This window comes from Dunckerocampus dactyliophorus, chromosome 5 (assembly GCF_027744805.1).
Source record: "Dunckerocampus dactyliophorus isolate RoL2022-P2 chromosome 5, RoL_Ddac_1.1, whole genome shotgun sequence".
Taxonomy (NCBI): Eukaryota; Metazoa; Chordata; class Actinopteri; order Syngnathiformes; family Syngnathidae; genus Dunckerocampus; species Dunckerocampus dactyliophorus.
This window is the reverse complement of record NC_072823.1, coordinates 21,813,205-21,837,247: the sequence shown is the minus strand read 5'-3', so window position 1 is coordinate 21,837,247 and position 24,043 is coordinate 21,813,205. Positions and strand designations below refer to the sequence as shown.

Genomic DNA, 24,043 nt, shown 5'->3' with positions numbered 1-24,043 from the left:
AACGTGGTTGTAATTTGGTGTAGTAGACATTGCATCATTGAGAGCTGTTTGTAATATTTAGCTTTATTTCACCAAATGAGAGAAACACAATAATACTAATAATGGTTTTATAATGGCAACCTTTTGACCCTGGAACTGATCGAACACTATTTCCCTTGTCTCCTATAGGAAAAAGGGTTTTCAAAAATGATAATGGTAATGGTAATGGTTTAATTCATCTTGAACATCACACAAATGACAGTGGGGCTCATCACATAACACAATTCACAATTCTGCATGTCCAAGAAGGAGTAGGAAGAAGCAAAGCTTAATTAATCCTACCCCTCATCAGCTGATGAAATAGTTGACAGAGACTCAGTTTGATGGTGAGTACAGACAATGTACCCACCGAAAATGAAGAGTTTGTAGACAGTGCAAGACTGGTTAGGTATAGCGTTGTACGTGCACAGTGGTTCAGCTGTCTTCTTCCTTGTACTTTATAAACATTAACTGCTTTTACTGTTTCATGAAATCGCTCATTTTAGTGCATTGTTTGAGTTCCTTCCTTAATCCGTTCCACAACTTGATTCCACACACAGAAATGCTGAAGGTTTTTAATGTAGTCCATGCATATAAGTGTTTTAGGTTTAATTTGTCCCTAAGATCATATTTCTCCTCTTTTGTTGAGAATATTTTTTTTTACCTTTTTTGGGTAACATGTTATAGCTTGCTTTATGCATAATTTTAGCTGTTTGATAGCTTACCAGATCAGCAAATTTTAATAATTGTGATTTTAGGAATAAAGGGTTTGTATGTTCCCTGTGAGTGGCATGATGGATCATCCTAACTGACCTTTTCTGTAGCGTAGTTCATGAGTGTAGTCTACTTTTATAGTTTCCCCATATCTCCACACAATAAGTTAGATATGGTAATACCAGAGAGCAGTAGAGAATATGGAGTGATTTTTGGTCTAGAACGAATTTTGCTTTATTCAGTATTGAGGTATTTCTAGCCACTTTACGTTGTATATTTTTTATGTGAGAAATGTAAACAAATGGACGTTCATTGTGTTCCACCACTATAATGACCAGTGAGGCGCAAGCACATCATTATTAACCAATTTACTGCTTTTAATCATTCATAAAATAGCATTTTTTTTGTGTGTGTTGTTGTGAGCGCCTTTCACAGCAGCAGATTAAGACCTGAGCCCACTGTGACTAATTGTAATTCAACATGAAGGCTCGGGATTGGGGTCAGAGGATAAGCTCATCATTTAGATTGGCTCTACTTTCTCCAATAAAACACAAACAAGCTGCCCAATGTGATCACATCCTCATCATCCATTGCAGAGTCAGGGATGGGATGAGCTGCAGGGGTTTAAGTGACAGTGAAAAAATCCAATCTGAAATGTCGTGCGTATGACATTTCCTGTCTCACCTTTGTTTCCGCCAACACTAAATGCCCTTGCGCACATTGAGGGGATGCTGTGTATGTTGTATCCAGCTACTGTCAGCAGGATGAACCACTGGGCTATGGTGCATCCCAAATTTGGGGCATTCAGCATCCCTGTTGATATGTGTCTGATGTGTAGGACTGCATGTTGTGTTGCAGATAGAGGCTTATATTTCCTCTGGATGGTGTTGATAACAATGTGCTTTTGTGATGAAGTATAACAGTATAGCGCGTGCATTCATGATGTGAGCTAAAGCCTCTGAAGTAACAATGGCCCAGATAATTCCTCTTCTAGTGTCACCTCAACAGGGGGGAGGGGGGGATGAAGAAAGACTCAAAGGAGAGGAAATGAGGAGATAAGGAAGGAGAGGATATGACGGGGAAAGAGGATCAAGAAGGAGGGAGGCAAAGATGGGAGGAAAGGAATGGAGGATTGTCGGAAGGAAAAAAGAAGCTGAAGGGAGGAGTGACTACAGAGGTGGTAAAGAAGGAGAGGAAAGGAAAAAGAAACAATAGGAGAGGCAAGGTAAGAAGGAGACAGGGACAGAGCGGAAAAGGAGAGATGAATGAAGAGATAAGGAGAGGGAATGAGACAGCAGGGAAGAAGACAGAGAGATGGAGAAAGGGTAAAGTAAAAAGGAGCGCAGAGGACAAAAGTAATAAGAGGAGGAAGGGTGAATGAAAGGATGCAGAAATTGACATAGGAGGTAAAGACAGAGGGTGGTGCCCTCCACTAGAAGCTACTGTAAAACGGCAGTGGTCAGCTGCCCTCTGCTGCAGTCATGGCTCTCGGCCACAAGCATAAAACATTTACATCCACGAAGAGAGAGACAGAGAGAGCGAGCATGAGGAGGGTAGTGCTCAGAAATGGGCTAATTAAGGCATAAGCTCCATTGTAACGTGGGATGATGCATCTAATGGCTCAATTATATGCACATACACTTCCTCAAAACACCACCATTAAGAGTACTTACAAGTTCTACATGCCAACAATTCAGAAGGAGAGGTGATACAGCAAGATACAGAATGCATAATCATTAGTACTTTATCTATAATAATCTAATGCCTACATGAGGATCTCTTGGTGTCAATATAAAAACCATCAACATCGCATGCCTCATTTTGTATATACAGTGTTCCCTCGTTTGTCGTGGGGATAGGTTCCCAAAATAGCCCGCAATAAGTGAAATCAGCAAAGTACCCAACTTTATTTGTTTGCAATGATTATATATGTTTTAAGGCTTTAAAACCCCTGCCATTGTACATAAGTAGTTCCTCCTCACTCTACCCGCCCCCCAACTATCATGCATCAGCTCGCGGGAGGAGCGACTGCATTGATTCACTGACTTTTATTTTGACTTGTCTTTTTTAAGTGCATGAATATACAGACATACAGCCCTCACTCCATCGCGGTTCAAACATCGCTCCCTCACTCAATCTCAAATGTTACGGATTCTTGGCCTAAATTAAGAATTTTCAAGCATAAAAATGTTCTCAATGAACTAAACTACAAGTACAGTTTAAGGCAATACAAGACGTTGATAAACTGTAGACTACATTGGCCACTAGGTGTCACGAGTAACATGCACCAGACTTGATCGGTAATGACAGGCTTTTATTGTTTTATAATTATTTACCCCGACGTCACTTACTGTCCACACGTTCAGAAGATACAGATTTATTGAAATACACACAAGCATCAGTCTTACTTACTTTAAATGGCTTATTTTGTCTGATTATATCTACTATATTGGGTAATGTGAGTGTAAAGATCACTATATTTATATGGAGAGTATGTTATTTCATGTCTACAGGGCTCTAATAACAGTAAAAATTGTATTTAGAAAGTCATAAACAGGTTTTCAACCTCAAGGCTCTGGATGTTGAGGGACTGTCTTGGACTGTCTTGGCTGACACAGCTCTTCAACGTGGAAGTAGGGAACAGTACCTCTGGATTGGCAGACCAGGGTGGTGGTCCCCCTTTTCAAGAAGGGTGACCGGAGGGTGTGTTCCAACTATAGGGGGATCACACTCCTCAGCCTCCCTGGGAAAGTGTATTCCAGGGTGCTGGAGAGAAGGGTACGACCATCGAACCTCAGCTACAGGGGTGAAATGTGTTGTTTGTCCTGGTCGCAGAACACTGGACCAGCTCTACACCCTTGCAAGGGTACCGGAGGGTACTTGGGAGTTTGCCCAACCGGTCTACATGTGCTTTGTGGACTTGGAAAAGGCATTCGACCGTGTCCCTCACGGGTGTGTGAGGGGTGCTCCAGGAGTACGTGATTAGTGGCACGCTACTACACGCGCCATTCGGTCCTTGTACAACTGGAGCAGGAGCCTGGTTCGCATTGCCAGCAGTAAGTCAAGCCTGTTTCCGGTGAATGCAGGCCTCCACCAAGGCTGCCCTTTGTCACCAATTCTGTTCATAATTTTCATGGACAGAATTTCTAGGCGGTGGTCTTAGGATCTCTCTGCTATTTGTGGTCCTGATGGCCTCATCGGGCTGTGGCCTTCAGCATTTACTGGGGAGGTTTGCATCTTAGTGTGAAGCTTCTGGGAGGAGACTCTGCACCTCCAAATCTGAGGCCATGGTTCGGAAAAGGGTGGATTGCCCCCCCTCCAGGTTGGGAATGAGGTCCTGCCCCAGGTGGAGGAGTTCAAGTATCTCGGGGTCGTGTTCACAAGTGAGGGAAGGTTGGAGCGTGAGGTCGATAGACGGATCGGCGCAGCATCTGCAGTAATGCGGTCGTTGTACCGGACCGTCGTGGTGAAGAGAGAGCTGAGCCGGAAGGCAAACCTCTCAATTTACCAGTCGATCTACGTTCCCACACTCCCACACATGAGCTTTGTGACCGACAGAACGAGAACGGATACAGGTGGCTGAAATGTGTTTCCTCCGTGGGGTGGCTGGACTCACCCTAAGTGATAGGGTGAGGAGCTCAGTGATCCGGGAGGGGCTCCTTCACATCGAGAGGAGCCAGTTGAGGTGGCTCGGTCATCTAGTCCGTATGCCTCCCGGACGCCTCCCTGGTGAGGTGAGGTCTGCCGGCTGGGCATGCCCGTCCCGGGAAACGCTGGAGGGATTATGTCTCACAGCTGGCCTGGGAACACCTTGGTGTCCTCCTGGTGGAGCTGGAGGAGGTGGCCGCGGACCGGGAAGTCTGGGCTTCCCTACTGAGACTGCTGCCCCTGCGACCCGGATAAGCGGAGGAAAATGGATGGATGGATGGATGGATGGATGGATGGATGGATGGGTAAACAGGTTTCTATACTCTAGCTACAAAAATATTCTGTTTATTATTGAATCCTACTTCGTGGAAATTCACTGATCGCGAGCAGGTCTGTAACCGATTAACTGTGATAAACAAGGGATTACTGTACTGTCGAGCAAGCGTGCCATGTTTTTGATTTAACGGACGGATTATTTTCAGTCATTCTATTAAATTCTATTCCTTCCTCAACTTTCCTGAAGAAAAAAAACTAAAGAGCAACAGAAAAACCATTGGAAGTTTCTTCAAAGCAGAACTAGACAATGACAAGTCTAATAATAATGACAAAACTTATAATAAAAAAACAGTGTGATTTGTTTAGATGTGTACGTGTGTGGGTGTGTGTCCCATATAATCCCAGATAATCACAATCTCAGTTCTAACCAACAAAATCATATTTCACATTTTTTTTTACTTGTGCAACACTTGCCCCAACTATATTATCTTCTATTTCCCACTTTCAAGACCCCTAAACAATAAAGTGAGTGCCTTACCTTTTCATAAGGATCCGAGTCATAATTTAGTCCGATCCCGCAGTCGTCTGTGATTTCCGAGAGATCTTCATCATCAAACTCCTCCAAGCTGATGTCATGGGCTGGCCTATAAACACGGCAGACACAGTATAAGACGAGTCACTCCTTCTTAATTGGACAGTACATTTGTAATGTGCTGTTTTAGTCCGAATACTCTAGCCGGGAATTTCTCATCAATTTATGCCCACACACTCCGGCTCCAACTCTTACGCCCACCTCCTCCATCTTCTCCCAAAGCACTCATGCAATGCAACATGCAATACCTCACCAGATCCAGCTCAGGAGATGGCACTGTTTTACGTTCTTTCTAATAAGTTTTATATTTAATACACAGCAGTCAGCCTATTGCAAAACAAATGTGTATAAATAAACCTGTCTCATAATATTTCGGTGCATTGCAACACAGCAGGGCAACTAGTTCAAATACAGGGGTCTCAAACTCGTAGCCCGCAGGTCAACTGCCAGCTTGGATCATATTAACCAGCTGGACCATATTAACAACTTTGTTAAGGTCAAGTATGTAACATTAGCAACGTTTTACAAAACAAGCACCACAAAGCATGCTGGGAAGCTGGAAGCACTCTCAGTGATGGGACGGCTGCGGGTTCCAGGCATGCCTTTCAGTAAATAGTTGCTGAGCTTTTTGACTGCTTCCGGTGGTGTTTGTTAATAAGTTAGTAAAATGAAATGCGATTCTGGAGTGCATACTTGATGTGGCCCAGACTCTTCCTTCAGCGGCCCCCGGTTAAGTTGATTTTGTGACCCCTGTTCTACTAGATGCCGTTAAACAGCAATCGCAACACCTGCAACGACCCATTAAAACAATACATAATCTATATTTATTATTAAATTATTTATGTAATGAATTCTATTCAAGCAACACATTTTCTATTACTCAATCAATTAACTAAATAAATCCTCAAAAAAATAAACGATCTATTCATAAACAAAGCTTAATGCCAGTTTATCACAGTTATCGTCCATGCTTTTTGTTTGAGGGAAAACTTTACTTCAGGATATTTCAGACGTCCCAGTAGGGTTGTGAAGGATAAAGCCAGAGGACCGGATAGATGGTTTGACAAGCAAGAGATAGAGATACGACCGTAGCAGCCTCTTCGATGGATAAGAATCAGCCATAAATCAATAGATTAATCGATTGTGGAGACACGCACCATGTATCGTGGTTGATAGTGCGTCTTTAAAACAACGCCAGAGCCTGGGCTGCCGGTAAAACGACTCTCGTGCATGCTCCATAGCTTACTGAAGACGAGAATAGCTGTACATAGTAGCAGCGTGCGAGCGCAAGCTAGTCAACATAAAAGATTTTCAACATATCAACAAAAAAACAAATCTAAAGTTTGGAATGTCTTTGGATTTTACAAGTAGGACAGAAAACGCGACAAGAGCCACGCCATTTGTAAGCTATGCGGAGCAGCTCTGAAGTACACTGCTAGCACAACAAATCTTGACCAGAGAGACCATCAGACCGACAGAGATGACTATGGTAGCTTTTTTTCAGTGCTTCTGTTTACCTTTTTTGGTTTATAACATCTTTACTCTCAAATGTTGCACCATTGTTACCTCCCTGAAGTGTTGAAAACACTATGCTCAGTGTGGAATTGTTTACTTTTCCAACCTAACACAGCATTTTCATTGCACCCATGTAGCAAATAGTGCTATTTACTTATCTTTGCTTGGACACATTTTTGCCACTTTTGAAGAAATATGACATCACAAGGGGCTTAGCTGTTTATTTATTTCTTTTGATTGATTACACTGAAGGCTAAAACGTTCTCTTTTATATGTTTTATATTGATCCCATCAAACAAAAAGATGTTCATTCAGCAAGTCTTTATTTGGTCCGTGTCTAACAATATGCTTGGGGATATGATATCGTATTTTACACAAATACTGTAAGAATGTCACTTTTCTAGAATTGGCTTCCTTAGTTTATAATGTAAGATTAAGGTCTACATCAACAAATATGACCGTAGAATCGTATTGAATCGTATCGAATCCCATCGTTCGTACAGTCTCAAATTGTTCTGTTTTTAAAATATATCGTTTTTTAATCGTATCGTAACCTGTGTATCCAAATGCGTATGAAATTGTCTTTCACAAAGTCCCAGCTGTTCCAAAGGCAGCATCAGCCTAGTGGCCGTGATTTTATTTGGCCTATGGGGCACAAATGAATGTGTTTCCTGGATTCTCCCTATCTATTTTGCTACATCTGCGAGATAGCTTTATTTAGACTGCAGTTGTTGTCTTTTATAATGACTCCTGGATGTTTTTGTGTATTCAGTGTAGTTTTCTTCCATTCAAAATGTGCCACTAATGGCACTACTTTTAGCAAAAGTATGTACAAGTTAAAAACATAACATGAGCCCGAACAAGAGTTGATGACCTTGCATTCCCAAGTCAAGTTTATAAAGTGTGTCGCGTGTAATGATCCATTTCTCCCTGTTTGTGTCATTAGGCTCTAAGTCATTATCTGCAGCAAGCATTCATTTCCAAAGCAGCTGCCTTGCAATGTGTCAGAAGAAAAAATGCTGCATTGCAGTGCTTCTAATAGGGAAAGAAAGGACACTCCACATACTGTGCATGGATGCAAGCTTACATCGTACATAATGTCACCGCTCCCATGGAAAAAATGAGGGCATGCAGATGCACCTTAAAAGTAAAGTTGTCTGATGTTATGATGTCACGGTGATCGGAACGGTGTGACTGACAGATAATATTGTAAGAAGATATCAGAATTAATCATATCACAATAATTCTGCATTTGCTTGCAATAACGAGAATAGTCATTGTCATGGCGACCTGTCCTCACCTCACCTTAGCTTTGATGGTAGCATTTACTGTATATTCAAATTTGTGGTATGTAGCATTTGTGCATACTTTGCTAAATCAATGTTCTGCCAAAAAAAAATTTGATGCGGTAATAAATGCCCAAATAAGGTAAACATCCAAATCAATGTTGACCTCCTGCATTGATACAACTCTCACATATTAGCTATACAACATTTTTATTAAAGGGCTGGCGCTGGCACAAGGATACGTGGTTCTTTTGTGTCCCACATTTGTTTGCCATGTTTGTCAGCCAGACCAACTGCTATGAAAGCATCACAACACCTTCTAAGTCCTTCTATGTCCATGGTTGGATGGACAGAAGCTCTGCCAACCCGTGGGTGTCTATTCGGGCTCTCCGCTACGCACAAACCAAATGTCTGAACTGTCAATGATGAATGCTTGGAAATGCGGCAATTCCCCAGATACAGTGCATAATATGCCTTCTGGTGGCTGAGAGGACTCAAATCAAGTGGACAAAGGGCAGTAAAGGATTGATTTCAGCACTTTTTCCTTCAGTTTTAATAGCGTCAGGTTTTGCAACAATTTACAGTAACTGTACAGTGGTCCATCGCTACATCGCGGTTCGAACATTGGCCCCCTCGCTATATTGCAGTTTTCTAAAAATGTATTAATTAATAAATGACCGCTATTTCGTGATTGACTATGGACTATTATTAGTCAAAAAAAGGTAAAAGTGACTATAGGGGCGTTATTTCATGTATACAGGGCTCTAGTAATGGTAAAAGTCATATTTTGGAAGTCATAAACAAATTTTCTATGCTATAAATATTAAATAATATTGCATTTATTAATGTAGAATCCAATTTTGAGGAAATTCACTTATCGCGGTTAGGTCTGGAATCAATTAACCGCCATAAAAGATGGATTACTTTATACACATACATTTCAATCTAACAACACACCCGGGGTAAATGTAAATCTAAACTACAGCAAAAGCTACTTGCACTGTATGTACATACAGTTCAGTAAATGTAAACACTGTGATTAATTTCCGGTATATAAGCCGTTTCTCACGCTTTGAACCCTGTGGTTTATACGGTGATGCGACAAATTTTTGATCACGTTCTTATCTCATGACATCTCATATACTTCAGAACAGTCATTTTGCGTTTCCTGCACACACCTTCATCATGGGAAACACACAAAGAGATGTTTAAGGCGATCATGCTAGTGGATCCTGACAGCGTGGAGCAGTGTCAAAAAATACACTATCACCAATGTGCGTGATGAAGAGGACAGCACAAGCTCAGAAGCTAACTGGCCTCGAGGCAAAAGTGTCAAATGAAAGCGACAAAGAAAGAGAGAGAGATTGACAACGTGTGTGATGAAGGAATTATGAGGCTGTTCAATTCTAACACTGAAGAAGACAAGTGCGGAGGAGGAAGGTGAAGAAAGCGGTGAATGACCTTTCTGGTAGGCTACTGTTTAATCAGCCGTTTTACACGCACTGTTCGGCACAGTGTGAAAAAAAAACATTTATTTAATTAAAAGTTTAAAAAATCTTTTTGTGTAAGATTGTTCTGTGTACTAAATATCCCATGTTACAACGTGGACACTTGCGGTTTATAGACAAGTGTGCTCAATAGTCCGGAAATTACAATAGATATGGGTCACTTTCAAATGCACAATTGGTAAAAAAAAAAAAAATCTGTTTTAGCCACAAAAATGTGGTAACGATATCTGCTATCACACGATACACGGTTACTTATTTCTGCATTGGTTGGAAATGAGAAAAAACAGGAAGTGAACCAATGTCACAAAAGGACTTGTGTTTGGTTGTTGGTTGTTTGGTCTCTAATGTAGTCTGTCTCTGCAGTTCATTTCCTGTCTTCTCTATTGATCCTATTAAGTGGCGTGTTTGACCGCCATTTTGTTTTTCTTCCCATCTGCTTAACATTGTTATCTTGTCTCTCTGGTGACAACATTGTGCACCCCCTTCCTCCGCCTTCACTGTAGACATATCAGTCAGTCCACCTCCACTTTGTTATTACCACTTTTAATAGTGGGTCTACAGATTGTACACTGTCCTCTTCAAAAAGCATCACATCTCATGTAGTCCCCTAAATGAAGTGTGACACATCGCATAGAAAGTCACACAAGTCAGCACAAAATTGGTGTTTCCTTGATGCAGGCCACGTTGCTGCAGAGGCACACCCTGATCTGCTGCTACCACACAGGCTTTTTTCATCTAGCATCTCCTCCCCCATGTTCTCTGCTCCTGTTCCTATCATTTTTAAACATTTCTATTTCATCTCTGTATCTATCAAGTCACAATGATCAGTATTGATCAAACCATGCTTGAGCACAGCACAAATGGCCAACTTGTTTTCAAATGCAGATGCCATTACTGAAAATATAACAGTCAATTAGTTAGATAGCTGTACAAATAAGAAAAGCAGTGTTTAATACACTCAACAAATATATAAACGCAATACTTTCAGTTTTGCTCACATCTTTCACGAGCTGAACTAAAAAAATCTACAACTTTTTCCAGGTGTACAAAACACCTATTTCTCTCTAATATTGTCAAATACTGTTTCCAAATCACAGTCTAAATCTGTATTAGTGAACAGACCACCTTTGCCAAATTAATCCAGCCACCTCATAGGTTTGGCATATCAAGATGCTGATTGAACAGCATGATTATTGCATAGGTGTGCCCGAGGCTGGCCACAATAAAAGGCCAACTAGTTTTCCAGCTGGCTGTAGAAATAAAAAATGCATATTTAAATTTGCTGTATGAAATTACCACTGTTTGATGATTTTAGTGTGCAGCATCACTTCACACAACATGAGAGATGTCCTGGCTGGTCAACCAATATTATAACCCACCAGTCCAATGTTGTCATGGCAATGACTTAGTACTTTTTTCGGAGAGTGAGGCAGGTCCTCCCTGGGAGGCGCCAGAACACTTCAAGGGAAGCGCAGCAGCTTGAGAAAAATAAAGAAGAACATAAGCTAACTTCAGTTATGTCAAAGGTCAAATCAATTGATTTTTATTTTTTCTAGCAACAGAGAGTAAACATTCGAGGCTGAGCAGAAAATACGACAGAATCAGTTCTGGGGGGGCGTAGCGGATGAAGATGCATCCGCCGCGACGTCGCAGCCATTTTGTTTACGTATGTGTTCCACAGCGAATGAAGATGCAAGGGTCGCAGCCATTTTAATCACATACACAGCAATGGACAGCCGATAGAGCACATTAATACGACTTCAGAGAAAGTAAAGCCGGACAATTTGTGAGGTCTGATTTTTTCGAGGAGGCATTTTTGTCATGCAAATGTATTACTCTTTTGAACACATATTGTTTTGAAAAGCCAAACTCTATACATAGGTAACCAGAAGTATGTTTGTCATCACCAAAACCAGACCAAGTGGGGGGTAAGACACTATTAATGGACTACACTGCTAATGGGGATGTCATACAACTTCCTGTCAAAAAATACAAACTATCCCTTTCAGATTTGTCAGATCAACACACGTTGATGTTTGGACTTGTCTGCACCCTTACTCATCGAGCGGTTCTATTCATTGCATTTGGCTTAGTGCCAACTTTCAAGCACCAATCACCGGTTCGGTTTCATAACCCATCTCATACATCAAGTGATACATACAAGAGATCCGTGTTTACAATTTAGCAACATGGTCGCTATATTTAGCGAGTAACTGTGCAAATATAAATGTTTCTTGCATCATGCATTTATTATTAAATACAAGCCTTCAACAAAAGGAAAGTAACGGCAGAGCTCCATCTCCGTACAGCCATGCAATGTACATCTGAAAGTCTAACAAATAATCTAAAAATCCCTCCACAATGCAACCCAGCCCTTGACCAACAGAGCCAAGAAAGTAGAGTTTGGACACATGCCTTGCTGCACCACGCCTTCCTGGCAAAACATGCATAGATGTCCAAAGTGTGGCGCTGGGACCATTTGTGCAACGTGAGCCCATTGCAGAAATAAAATAAACAAAAACGCAAAAGTGGAAAAATAAAGCAAAAAGGCATAATGTAACTAGAAAAAATGAAAATGTTGATACTAATAACTAATACAAACACAAAGATTTATCTTTAAATGTATAATGTATGTATATGTAGTACAGCTGTCAATTGATTAAAATATTAATGCGATTAATTGCATTTCGTCCATAGTTAACTCATAATCAATCACACTTACGATTTTATCTATAATAGCCTTGTCATGTTCTGTGTTTATTTTTGCATTTTATTGTTTATTGTCTATTGCTTTTACATTGTTTATTGTTATTTCTTTGTTACCTGCCAGGGGACTACAAATGCAAACTAGCAGTTGTGCTACAATCTGGCATATTTACATCTGTATTGTTTTCAAATGTTCATTAATATGCACTGTCCTTAATAAATAAATAAATAAATAAATAAATAAATAAATAGTCTCGACTCATCTCATCTCGTTCTCATGTACCCAATCTCGTGCATTGTCTCATCTTGTGAGTTGGGTGTCTCGTGACACCTCTATAAATCAATAGTACTTCATTTGAAAGGTGGCACTCTCCTCCACTACATCATCATGACATCATCATGTTTTAAGAGCCAAGGACATTCATTTATTTTGTGAGTCATTTAGGCAAGATTAATTTCACGCCACCAATGTACACACCTACCCACACATGCACACACGTAAGCACACATTTGAGTCAGGCCTTTCAACCTTTTTGTTGTGCGAGAGAGCACACTGTGTAACAAGGATGGATTTAAAATTAATTATCATCAATATAACATCATATTTATGAAGATTAAAAGTATTTTTTTTAGCTTAACCTCAATATGAAAATAAGCAATGCAACCATAAATTCCAAAGAAGAAGAGTCATTTTCAGATGTATTTATTTTTTGCTTTGACCTCTATTTTACCAAACGGATCTGTGGTGAAGATGAATATCCCCTATGGAAGCAAAAACAAAGCTGCATTAAGATCTCATATTTACCACATTCACACTCACAAAGAATCATACCTAATATCAATCATACCCGATAGCAGGGGACGAGGAACCTTCTTGGCTAAGAGAGCCATGAAAGCTACATATTTTAAAATGTATTTTTGTGAGGAACTATATTTTTTTAACACTGAATACAACCAAATGTGTGCATTTTTAAGCAAGACCAACAATTGTATAATATAAGTATCTGAATTTATTCTTTCTTTTTAATAACATTGCTATCTGAAGCTATCTAATAATAACTAAAATGTTATTAATTATTAATTATTAATGCGACTTCTGATGCTACATGGTTTTTGCACCATACGCCGTATCTTTCTTTCTTTTCAACATCTTCTTTGGCAAAAGCATTTGCTCTGCAAAATTAGCTAGCTTACTATTTGATTAAAAGATGGAAGTTTACTTCTTGCCCTCTCAATGACCCGGGTAGGTTACCACATTATCCAGTAATAATCGAGTTTTGGTGTCTGACCCGGAAAATATTGGAAGGACAGCTGGCATTGGCTCTGGCCACCCACACTCAGGTAGAAAATGGATAGATGAATTAAAATGCGTAATAAAGTTTTAGATTTTCAACGTTATTTTTAACACTGTAATTTTGGTTTACTTTAAAATGTCAGCAATTTTTTTATTATTATTAATTTTATTGTGTTAACAATTGTCTGATAGCCAGATGAAGTCATGCAGCTCCCTACCCCTGCACTATGGAAACATCATGGTGGTATGCTACAGTTTATAATATAATAATAATAATACATTTTATTTATAGAGCGCTTTTTAAAAACTCAAAGACGCTTTACATGGTAAAAAGCAAACAAACATAAGTGTACAAAATAGCAAAATAACAGCAGAAAGTGATAACCAAAAAGCAGAGTTCAGAAAAAACTGTTAAAGGGGACCTATTATACTGTACTCATTTTCGGGCCTTTGTATTGAGTTCTGGACTCCTATAGAGCAGCTACACACGATAACCCGCACAGAAAGCTTTCTAGCTCTTCCAGATTCTCACCTCTTCCTGCAGTGATTTCTGTCTCGCACCCAAACAGTCTGTGTAATTTACTCCACCCCGCCTCCCGCCGAGCCCACTCCACTGTGATTGGTTACACTCCCAAGCGCTCCCGAGGACTTCCGGACAGCTGCCGAACCCCTTTTATCCGATTACTTACACAAAATAAACACAGTTAGGACACTGGTAAATTATTACTTACAGCTTGCTCTTCTGACTCTTCAACACGACCAAGTAACGTTGGAAAGGCGTTGGACTTCAGCAACAGTTTGGTGGTAATCCAGCTTCATATTGGCCCATGTTCACAAAACAGTCCCGTGTGAAGTGCCGTTGACAGATATCCATATTTTTCTCTTGCTGGCCGGGAATCAGCAACTACAACCACTTCTGCCTGATGCTTGCCTCTTTAGGCACACCCGAACAAACATTTCCTGGGAGCCATTGCTCGACGTGTTAACACCGTGAACAGAGCGAAGCAGAGCGGGGGTGCTGGGCATGCAAATATAAGGAAGTACGGGTTGCGTCAGTGGGACTTGGTGTTAAAAAAAACTCTGTAAAACACAGCGTGCATCCAAAACTGCTTTCAGGTCTCACTTCCAAATGCGCAAACCTCATTATCTGACGTGTTGGCATCGTTGGCATCGTTTAACACGAGAATACAACATTGTAACAACATTTATAGGTCAGAAAAGAGAAAAAGTATAATAGGTCCCCTTTAAAAGTGTATACAAAAGACCAGATTAAGAGACTGTAATGTGACGTAATTACTACATACGGGGTGGGAATCTCTGGCCACCTCACGATTCGATGCGATTACGATTCAGAGGCCTGCAATGCGATGATAAAATGATTATCGATGCATCACAATGCATTGTTTTTTGTAGTTTGTCAATAGTTGTGTCAGTTTTTTCATGTATAATTTTTTTCTATATATAATTTCTTTTTACTCACTATGTACTACAAAAACAAAGCATATTTGTAATGATCCACAATTGAAATAAACATGAAACATTAAATTACGTCCAGTATTTTTTAATAATTGGAAGGTTACATCCACCAACATATTGTCAATTGCACAGAACCAGCAACAAAAGTAAAGTGCATATTCTGAGTAACCAACATAAAAAATCCACCATTATTCACAAATAAATAATAGGGTTCTGAATTCAAACTAATATCCTGAGAATAGAATCTCTAACAAAATAAGATTTTTTCTTTATAGCAAAGTCAAAAACAGCTTTCATATAAAATATAGATTACTGTACCAGTGGCTCTTATACAAGAATAATGCTTGCAGACGTCAGCATATTATGCATAACCAAAAAAAACTATTCACAATTGCAGTGTCAGTGAAAAAATGTTGCAATGGGAGATTCGCTTGCCTTTTCCGAGTTGGGTGGAAAATTAGTTATCACCTGCTCGATGGTTCTCTGGTTGGCAGCAACTTCAGCTGGCTGTTTTTCCTCGTGGTTCAGGTGGAAATGTGCTATGTGGTTTCTCATATTTGTTGTATTCCCAAAAAAATCTGGCTCTTGTCCAGCTCATTTTTACCTTCAATTACGAAAGACAAAGTGCTTCCAGACGCTCGCTTTAAATCCAGCAGGTGTGGGTCGGAGTTTACGCTTAGCCATTTTGGTAGCGTCTTACACTTAGGTGCACCACCGTAAACTGTGAGGCGTTCTGCCTTCCGCTTTCCGGCTTTTTGCTCCGTCAGCATCAATTATTGACATTTATGAATCGATTAATAATCACCAATATCCGCATCGCGATGCGTCTAAGAATCAATTATTTCCCCCACCTCTACTAAATATATACTTTTAAAGAGATTATCTGTTAACAGTAGTGCGGAACAAGAGTATTTTTAAGTTAGTCTTGAAAGTAGTAAGGGCAGCAGTGTCACGGATGTGTGGTGGAAGTGAGTTACACAGGGAGGGGGCGACAACAGAGAAGGCTCTGTCCCCCCAGGTTATAATGAATAATTCACTATATTAATCATAAATCTATACAAAAATACCTATTAATAAAAATGTTATACATAAATAAAACATTGTTGTACTTTTATATTTAAAAAAACCCACAAACTTAATAAATAAATAAAAGCTCCAACGAAACAGATTATAATGCTTGTTTTTCCTTACAGTTTTCTCCACTTACATAGTATTTGTTTGCTGTGTTTTGTTTGGGTTTATAACCAATTATTTGCTTTTTGGCATCCCAGTTGGGGACTTTTAATAAAAACACATGTAAATAAACTATTAAATGAATTATATTGTTTAGATATTGCTCATATATATTTACGTATTATATATTTATATAAGGCTCCAGCATGCCCCCGCGACCCTAATGAGGATGAAGCGGTATAGAAAATGGATGGATGGATGTATATATCTATATATTGTTTATATGAATCAATTAATTTAAAGTAAATTAATTATATTTTTGACTATTCTTGTTGTTGTTAGTTAGCCAGAGTTATTATTATTAATATATAGATCAGGGGTGCCCACTACGTCAATAGCGAGCTACTGGTCAATCGCAAAGGCCGTGTGGGTCGATCACTTACACCCCACTTTGTAGATGTCACATGACATCAGTCAGCTGACATTAAGCTCCCCTTCTGACGCTGGTGCTCCCCAAGCGGCAGAAGTGGGTGAACTGACGTCTCAAGCTACACACAGGGATGCAACTTTCATCTTTTTTATTCTGATTACGGATAAACTAACTCAGCGGTAAGATGCCTATATCAATAAGAAAAGTTATCCATTCATTAGTCAAGTGGGGGAAAAAAAGTGAATTGTTTGATGGCTTTGCTTTGCGTCCTGAAGGCCTATAGAATTCTATATCACTATAGAATGCATGTTTCTTACACTTCCATAGGTTAAACTAGTATTTCATGATTAATTGGAAAATATACTGCCTTAACATAATCATTTTCATTTCTTTTATATCTGTAATGTTTGATAGGAAATGCTAACTGGACATAATACATGAAGTGCATGTATAATGAACGCTACATAGCTATTTTGACTCACACACGAATCCGGCTATATACGCAACTATTGAGGAATTATGTGTAATTATCTTTATTGCCATATTGAATTGAATCGTGAATTATTGAATGATATCAGCTACAGTAGTACCTCGCATAACGTAAACCTCCATTTACGTAAATTCCACTGAATGTAAAGAATTTATGTAAGAAATTCCATATAACGTAAAGCGTCAAGTCGGTGCAAGTTCAGACATTCGATTCGAATAGCTCGCGTGACAAGAGAGAGGGAAACATTTTCCATGACTAACAGAGTACACTTGGTGGCGCCTTCTGACGCTTCACGCTCTCATTGGCTGATTATCGGGGCAGCACCTACGCTCTCATCTCATTGGCTGATTATCAGGGCACCGCCTACGCTCTCATCTCATTGGCTGACTTATACAGCGCGTGCGTGTGTTTGTGTGAGAGACAGGCTTCTCCCTTCAACCTCCCTTCCTCATCGTAGTTGCCCTTAAACTAGTTGATTGTTTTTGTTTTTCAGTTTTATTCATTTACACTAATCTTATTTATTACCTTATTTTATATTGGAATGTTACTCTACTATGTTTATGCTAACGTTTTCTTATATTTTCCCACCATATTTGGTGGACTTTGAATATTTGGAAGGGCCAAAGGGGTGAGTTTGGGAAGATCTTGGAACGGATTAGGCTATTTACATGTATTTTACGCTTCGTATAACGTAAAAACCCTATAACGTAAACGTTCTCGGAACGGATTATTTACGTTGTAGGGGCGTCTACTGTACTTTGATGACCTGTAAACTTTAAAACTGTGAATGTGAAATACTAATCATTAGTGTTTAGTATAGTAGTGTCAAAGTTTACTGGTTAGATTTTATATATGTTGTGTTTTATAGTAGATCATGTGTGTGCATCCCTGATATACATATACAACATACATAAATACTACATATTTATAAATATACAAAACATATATATATTTACTATGTTTGTAGTAGGAGGTAGATCTTTGGGACTTGGTCATTTTAAAAGTAGCTCGCAGGCTGAAAACGTGTGAGCACCACTGATAAAGATAGATCAGAGATTGGTTATTACAATAAAGCCAGTAAAATAATAGATGTGAATAGTAATTACAAAAACTGAAACCAATGTGTGTTTTTCCATCAGATTAAAGATTATCATAGTGTATACACACAGATTAGGTGGCCCAGTGACAACAGTGTGTTATGTAAAGCAGATTGCACTGCAGGTGCATGTTTTTGTCATTGTCATTTGTCAAGAAACGCACACAAGGTAGAAATACAAATGCATGTTTCTTTTATCAGAATGCTGCGCATACTAAACTCTTCTGTATATTTCATAGCTCGGTGACAATAGAAAGAAAGAAAGGTTAGGTTTGACACATGTGAGGATCTGTGACAATGGCGTTATCACATTTTTGACCTGATGGGATTAAAGAGCAGCATGGACTGATGTCATTGTCCTCTGAGGTCACTTGTCGCCATGCAAAAAGCCAGTTGCATTGATTGCCTGAGATGACGCTGTGGCGTGTAACTAAATCCCTCAAAAGCGCACAGTGTACGTAGATATCAAATCCTTTGGGATGCGTCTTGCTAATGTGATTGCAAGCTTGCGTATGAGATATATAAATTGGATGATTGGTTGACATTTTTGTTTCTTTTCTGCAATTCTACATCTGTCAAGTGTATTGTAACTATAGAGACATACTGTATCCCCCAAGGTCAAATGTAAGGTGTTTAGGGCGTTTGGGGTGTTTAAATTAATATGTACATACTCAAATCAATCATTGTATGCTATCACTTCAAGAGGCAATATTTTATTGTGAACTCTAAGATTATAACATCATATGACAAGACCTATTTTTTTATGTGGGCATGTTGTATTTTATTCTTCCCTCTAAAAAGTGGAACACTGAGTCAGAAATACAGTGACTGGCCACTTCACAAATAAGTACACTAAGTCCCCAACTTACGAACATCTGACATGCGAACTTTTGGAGATACGAACACAAGCCGACTGGTCTATTTTTTCATGTATTTTGCCTTTTAGTACTGTAACTCCATATTTATACTGCTACATGCTTGACCAGTAGAGGGCACTGTGACATTGCTAATGGGACCACCAGGTAGAGGGAGAAGAGGAAGAGGAGAGAGGAAGGCTAAGTTGTAGCTGTATGATGCAACCCGGACAGAGCGTGTGATTAAAGTTTATGAAGAGTTAATAGGCCTGCTTAATTCTACACCACCCACAGAACTCTACCTCTTTTAGAAGAGTCTAACGACGACGACGATTTGTCCTTTTTTTTTCAATAACTCCTCCTTCTCCACCACAACGACGTATGCTCGACCACTCCTCTTCAAAGGTAAATAACATTTATCATTACGTATTATTATATCATTTTTATTATTATTGTTTTTTTTCATTAATTATCCTCGTTTAATATTACTACTACATCCAAACTCATATTTACATACATAGGCATATACTGTATATGTATACACTTACATGTAGTACCTATATCATTGGTAATATTACCTTTTCCCCTACTTAAGAACAAATCGACTTGTGAACTGTCGTCTGCAACCAATTGTGTTCATTGGTTGGGGACTTAGTGTAGTTCCAATACAAAGCAATAATGGTCAGTTTTGATTTATAAACAACAATATGTTTAATATTTTGGTAGTAAAAGTGCACATGCATCACACTGAGAGCCGTTTCTATTATTTGGCCCTCTTATATATTAAAAACAACTCTGTTTGTCTCTGCGTTGTTATGTTAATATGTCAAGTTGTACTTTTTACCCTTTTAAATACAGAAAAATTATGTAATGATGTCAAATGCAATGTAAACTAACTATTCTGAACCACTGCAGACAAAAGGGTGAAAATTTGCCAAAACATGCACCCGAACTGTGTTGCCTGTGCTGTTATTTTTCTGACATACACACCACTTGGCGGCGCTGTTATCAAGTCCCAAATTTTGACCCGAGAGTTCGGATTGACTTGAAATTCCTCACACAGCTCAATGCGCTCCATCCAGAATAGCGACTGCAACTTTAGAGTGTTTAGCTGAATCGCCACAAAATTTGGTTCACGACTTAAAGGGAACCACCACCATCCACAATCCTTATGTGAGACATGAACACATATGTCTTTCTCTTTTCTGTGCATTTTAAAGATATTAAAACAGATAAAAAGCGACAGCACAGTAGTGCAGGTAATGGGATGGACCTATGTCGCCTACAAAGACCTTCAAAACACCTCCAAAAACCTCCAACAAGGTTTATGGGTTTATATACACACTGTGACCATGTAGTAATATGTAAATTCATGATAACACGTAATACTTACAGTATTTTCGGACATTCTAAGCATTACCGGAACTCCCTTGCTTGGCGCACTGATATTACATAGCAACGTGGTAGAAACGAACGTCTACACCTAACACTAACTTTTCCACACTCAAGAATAAAAAAAAAACACCAGCAAGGCGGCATCTCAAATATGTAGTCTTACCTTTTGGTAGCGTCTGAGGCGCTGTGAACGCAACGCTGTCGTGCTATGGGCTAGTCTGTGGTGAAGCTAGTCGCTAGGCGGCTAGTTGCTAGCCAGCGTGTTCTGGCTAAGTGTCAACGTGCCAGTAATACTACAAAATGCCTACAAAACGACCTCACTATTCCTTATCCGTGTAATGAATGTAGGGAAACTGTAGTTCTGTGCAATACTTTTGTGGAATACATTGTTTATAGTGTAGTGTGTTTTGCACTTTTTATTGAGCTTGTTTTTTCTTTGAGCTTTTCACTTTTACTACTGTGTTTGTACTAAAACAGAAGCCTTTTTTAAATCTTGTTGTACCTTGTATAATGACAATAAAGGTATTCTATTCTATTCTAATGTAGTTCGATCGGCGTAACAATGTTAATAATAATAATAACAATGTCGCTGTAGCTTGGTTAATATGCATGTCATATTATATGTAAATGGAGCATTGTTTGGAGACTTTTTCAGATGACTTTATAGGAGGAATAACTATGTCCCATATGTGTAGTAATGAGCTGGCTATTTTTATCTATTTTTCGATCTTTAAAACGCACAAAAAAGTGAAAGACATACAGTATGTGTTCATGTCTCACATAAGGATTGTGGATGATGGGCAAAATTCCCCCAAAAAATGCAGTTTTCCTTTAAAGGGACTGACAAGCACATGTCTGTAAAATTTTATCTTGATTGGTTAAAAAAACATAGCCGCTATCAAGCAAAACTTTTTCAAAAGGCAGTTTTGGTCCCCTGTAGTTTGTACCGTCCAAAAACAACGTTAAGCTATATTAATAAAAGGAGATTTACCAAGTACTAAGACAAAGCTGACTCAAGCCATTTTTGTCTCCCACCCACCTTTGAAAGCAAAATTTTGTCCATAAATATTCGGCGTGGTGGTGTGTGTGTGGCGAGGAGCAGCTAACATTAGCCTCTGCTGCTGATTGCTGTCACTTCTCATCACGCTCTTCTTTCCTCTCAGACAGAGTGCATTCAATCAGGAAATACTACTAAGGTCTGAACATATGGAGAAGCGGCCGGGTTGGGTTTAGGGTGTGGTGGGGGTTGTTTCAGAGGGTTTATGTATGGGGTCTAGAATTTGGTGCTACGCCCCTGCATAGGGTGTCCTGTATTGTTGAATTATTGCAATAACTCTCAAAAACTGAGCATTATGAACTTTGTAAAGGCGGACTTTTATTTTGATACAGCTCTTGCATTGGATCTCGTTACACTGTGCTAATGCTGTGTACAATTTGAAACACTGCATTCAAAATGTAAGCAACTTTAAAAACCCATTGGACCCTTAAAAAAGGACCCTTTACTGATATTGCTAAAACATACCTAATTCTTCAGGATTGTTCTATAGGAAGTGTTGTGGAAACACTCCCCATCCCTTTGCATGCACTGGTGCTGCACGTCATTGAGCATGCATTCGACACACAGGCTGCACTTGTAGCTACAACGATGATGAGGTGCTGTTTTGTGTGACACGGCATGATATGGCGGGTTTAAATCACCTCTCAGCATCAGCCTGCATGGGCGCCAGTCAAGATCTGGGCGTGGGCCTCTTTGACACTGAGGATGCGCAAGGCCACAACAGCAGCACCAACAACAACCATCTCTTCCAGGCATCTATTTCCATATTTCCATTCAAAACCAATGGAGCACATCCGCTCTACAATCCAAGCAAGCTGCTCCAAGCAGTAGCGGCAGCAGCAACAGGCCTGCTATGTTTTTTTTATGATTGAGCTTTTTTTCATGATAAATGCTGTCACATCTAGCTCGTCTTTTATGTTTAGTCCACGCTAATGATGCGCAATTACCTCCCTCCAACCCCCACAGCAGCAGCCCTTACCTGCAGCCTGGAGGAGAGAGGGAGTGGAAAGTGGAGAGGGAAAACATCTCAGCCCGGTCCGCCATCTTCTCCGCCGCCAAATGACTCAGAGTCACTGCAGACAATCACGGAGGGGAATAGCAGTCCATTCACGGCAAGGACGGCGCAGTGGATGCTGTTGTTTTTGTTTTTTTCCCAACACACAGAATTTTTTTTTTATCTCGGACCAGCACCACCTCCCCACGCTGGCCAGATCAGACAAGCCTGTTCAGCACCATCGAGTCCTGCAGATGGAGGAGGGTGTCTCGATTCAGATCATCTGCATAGCGACAAAAAAAAAACAATTTTGAGTCGCGCAAAATGTCCAACACGGTATCCCTACTCGGCTATTGATGCTGAGGATGCTGCGTGTGACACACAACAGAAGCTGGCAGGCAGCAGTGCGGAGACAGAGCGAGGGAGGATAGCGTCATTTATCCCGAGTGGGTTGCAGGAAAGAGGAGGAGAGGGATGCTCCACCGCCAGTGACGTCACAAAAATAAAGACTCCATGCTACCAATAGCTGCCTCCAGTCCAGTCAAAGGTACTTTTATTTTTTTAAATAAATTTCTTTGGTTTGGTTTAATTTATTTTGAACATGCATATGTCCAAAAAGGAGTAGGAAGAAGCAGAGCTTATCTAATCCTACCCCCTCTTCGTAGTACATCAATTGCTAATACATACATGTGAATACATACAAACACGCGCATACATACATGTATATACATCTGCACCTACACAAGTTCACACATATATACATATACACTACACACATATACAGTATACAGGTACACACGTTTAAAAAAACATTTATTTTTTCCCCCTTTTTTTCTCCTTTTCCTTTCCTTTTCCCTTTCTATTTATCCTGTCCTTTCTCTCCTGTCGATATCCACATCCTCTTCAGTATTGCACTGCGAGTGACGCTGGGTTTGTATGCAAGAGTTCCTTTTATTAATTATATTGAGGTTATTGCTATGGAATGTAATCCTTCTTGTTGCATTGGTCTATCTTGTAGGGCGTTTCCTCCATTATGCTTATTGTCATGGTAATATGATCTTTAATATCTATTCAGATCACTGATATCTTGAACAACAAGTACTCTTGCAACTCCTGGGCCTCCTTTTAGTTTGATGTAGATTTTCCCGTTAGTGCTCCAAGTGTTTTGAATCTTTCCCTGCTTCCTCAGGTCTCGTGCTTTCTTGGCGATGTCGGCATTGCGTTTTGTGAGATGCTCATTCATGTAGACGTTGGTGTCTCTTAGCTTCTTTCCCTGTTTCAGCAGTGCAGTTTTGAATTCCCTGCTGGTGAACTTAATGATGACAGGTGTGATGTTGTTTCTGCCATATGCTGGGACGCAAGTGTCAAGTTAGCAATCTGTTGCTTTATTGAAGGAACATCTCTTGACTTGGGTGTGATTTGGAGCCCTGTGAGGACCACATCATTCATTCGTGCCATCTGATCCATCTCGTCAATGTAGTTTTTAATTTGCTCCTTGATATTCTCCTTTGTTTCTTTCTC

General features: G+C 39.8%; 1 protein-coding gene across 2 annotated transcripts in view; it reads right to left on the bottom strand.

Annotated features, from left to right (window-relative positions):
• mapk8ip2 (mitogen-activated protein kinase 8 interacting protein 2) overlaps nucleotides 1-22,971 on the bottom strand; it is a 47,052-nt gene extending 24,081 nt beyond the window's left edge. For both annotated transcript variants that reach the window (XM_054775560.1, XM_054775561.1), the window contains exons 1-2: nucleotides 22,508-22,971; nucleotides 5,195-5,300 (exon numbers count right to left, since the gene is read on the bottom strand). In XM_054775560.1, coding sequence (XP_054631535.1) covers nucleotides 5,195-5,300; nucleotides 22,508-22,572 — 171 coding nt within the window. In that variant the 5' untranslated portion in view covers nucleotides 22,573-22,971. The remainder of the gene's footprint in view (nucleotides 1-5,194; nucleotides 5,301-22,507) is intronic.
• Nucleotides 22,972-24,043: the final 1,072 nt, after the last annotated feature.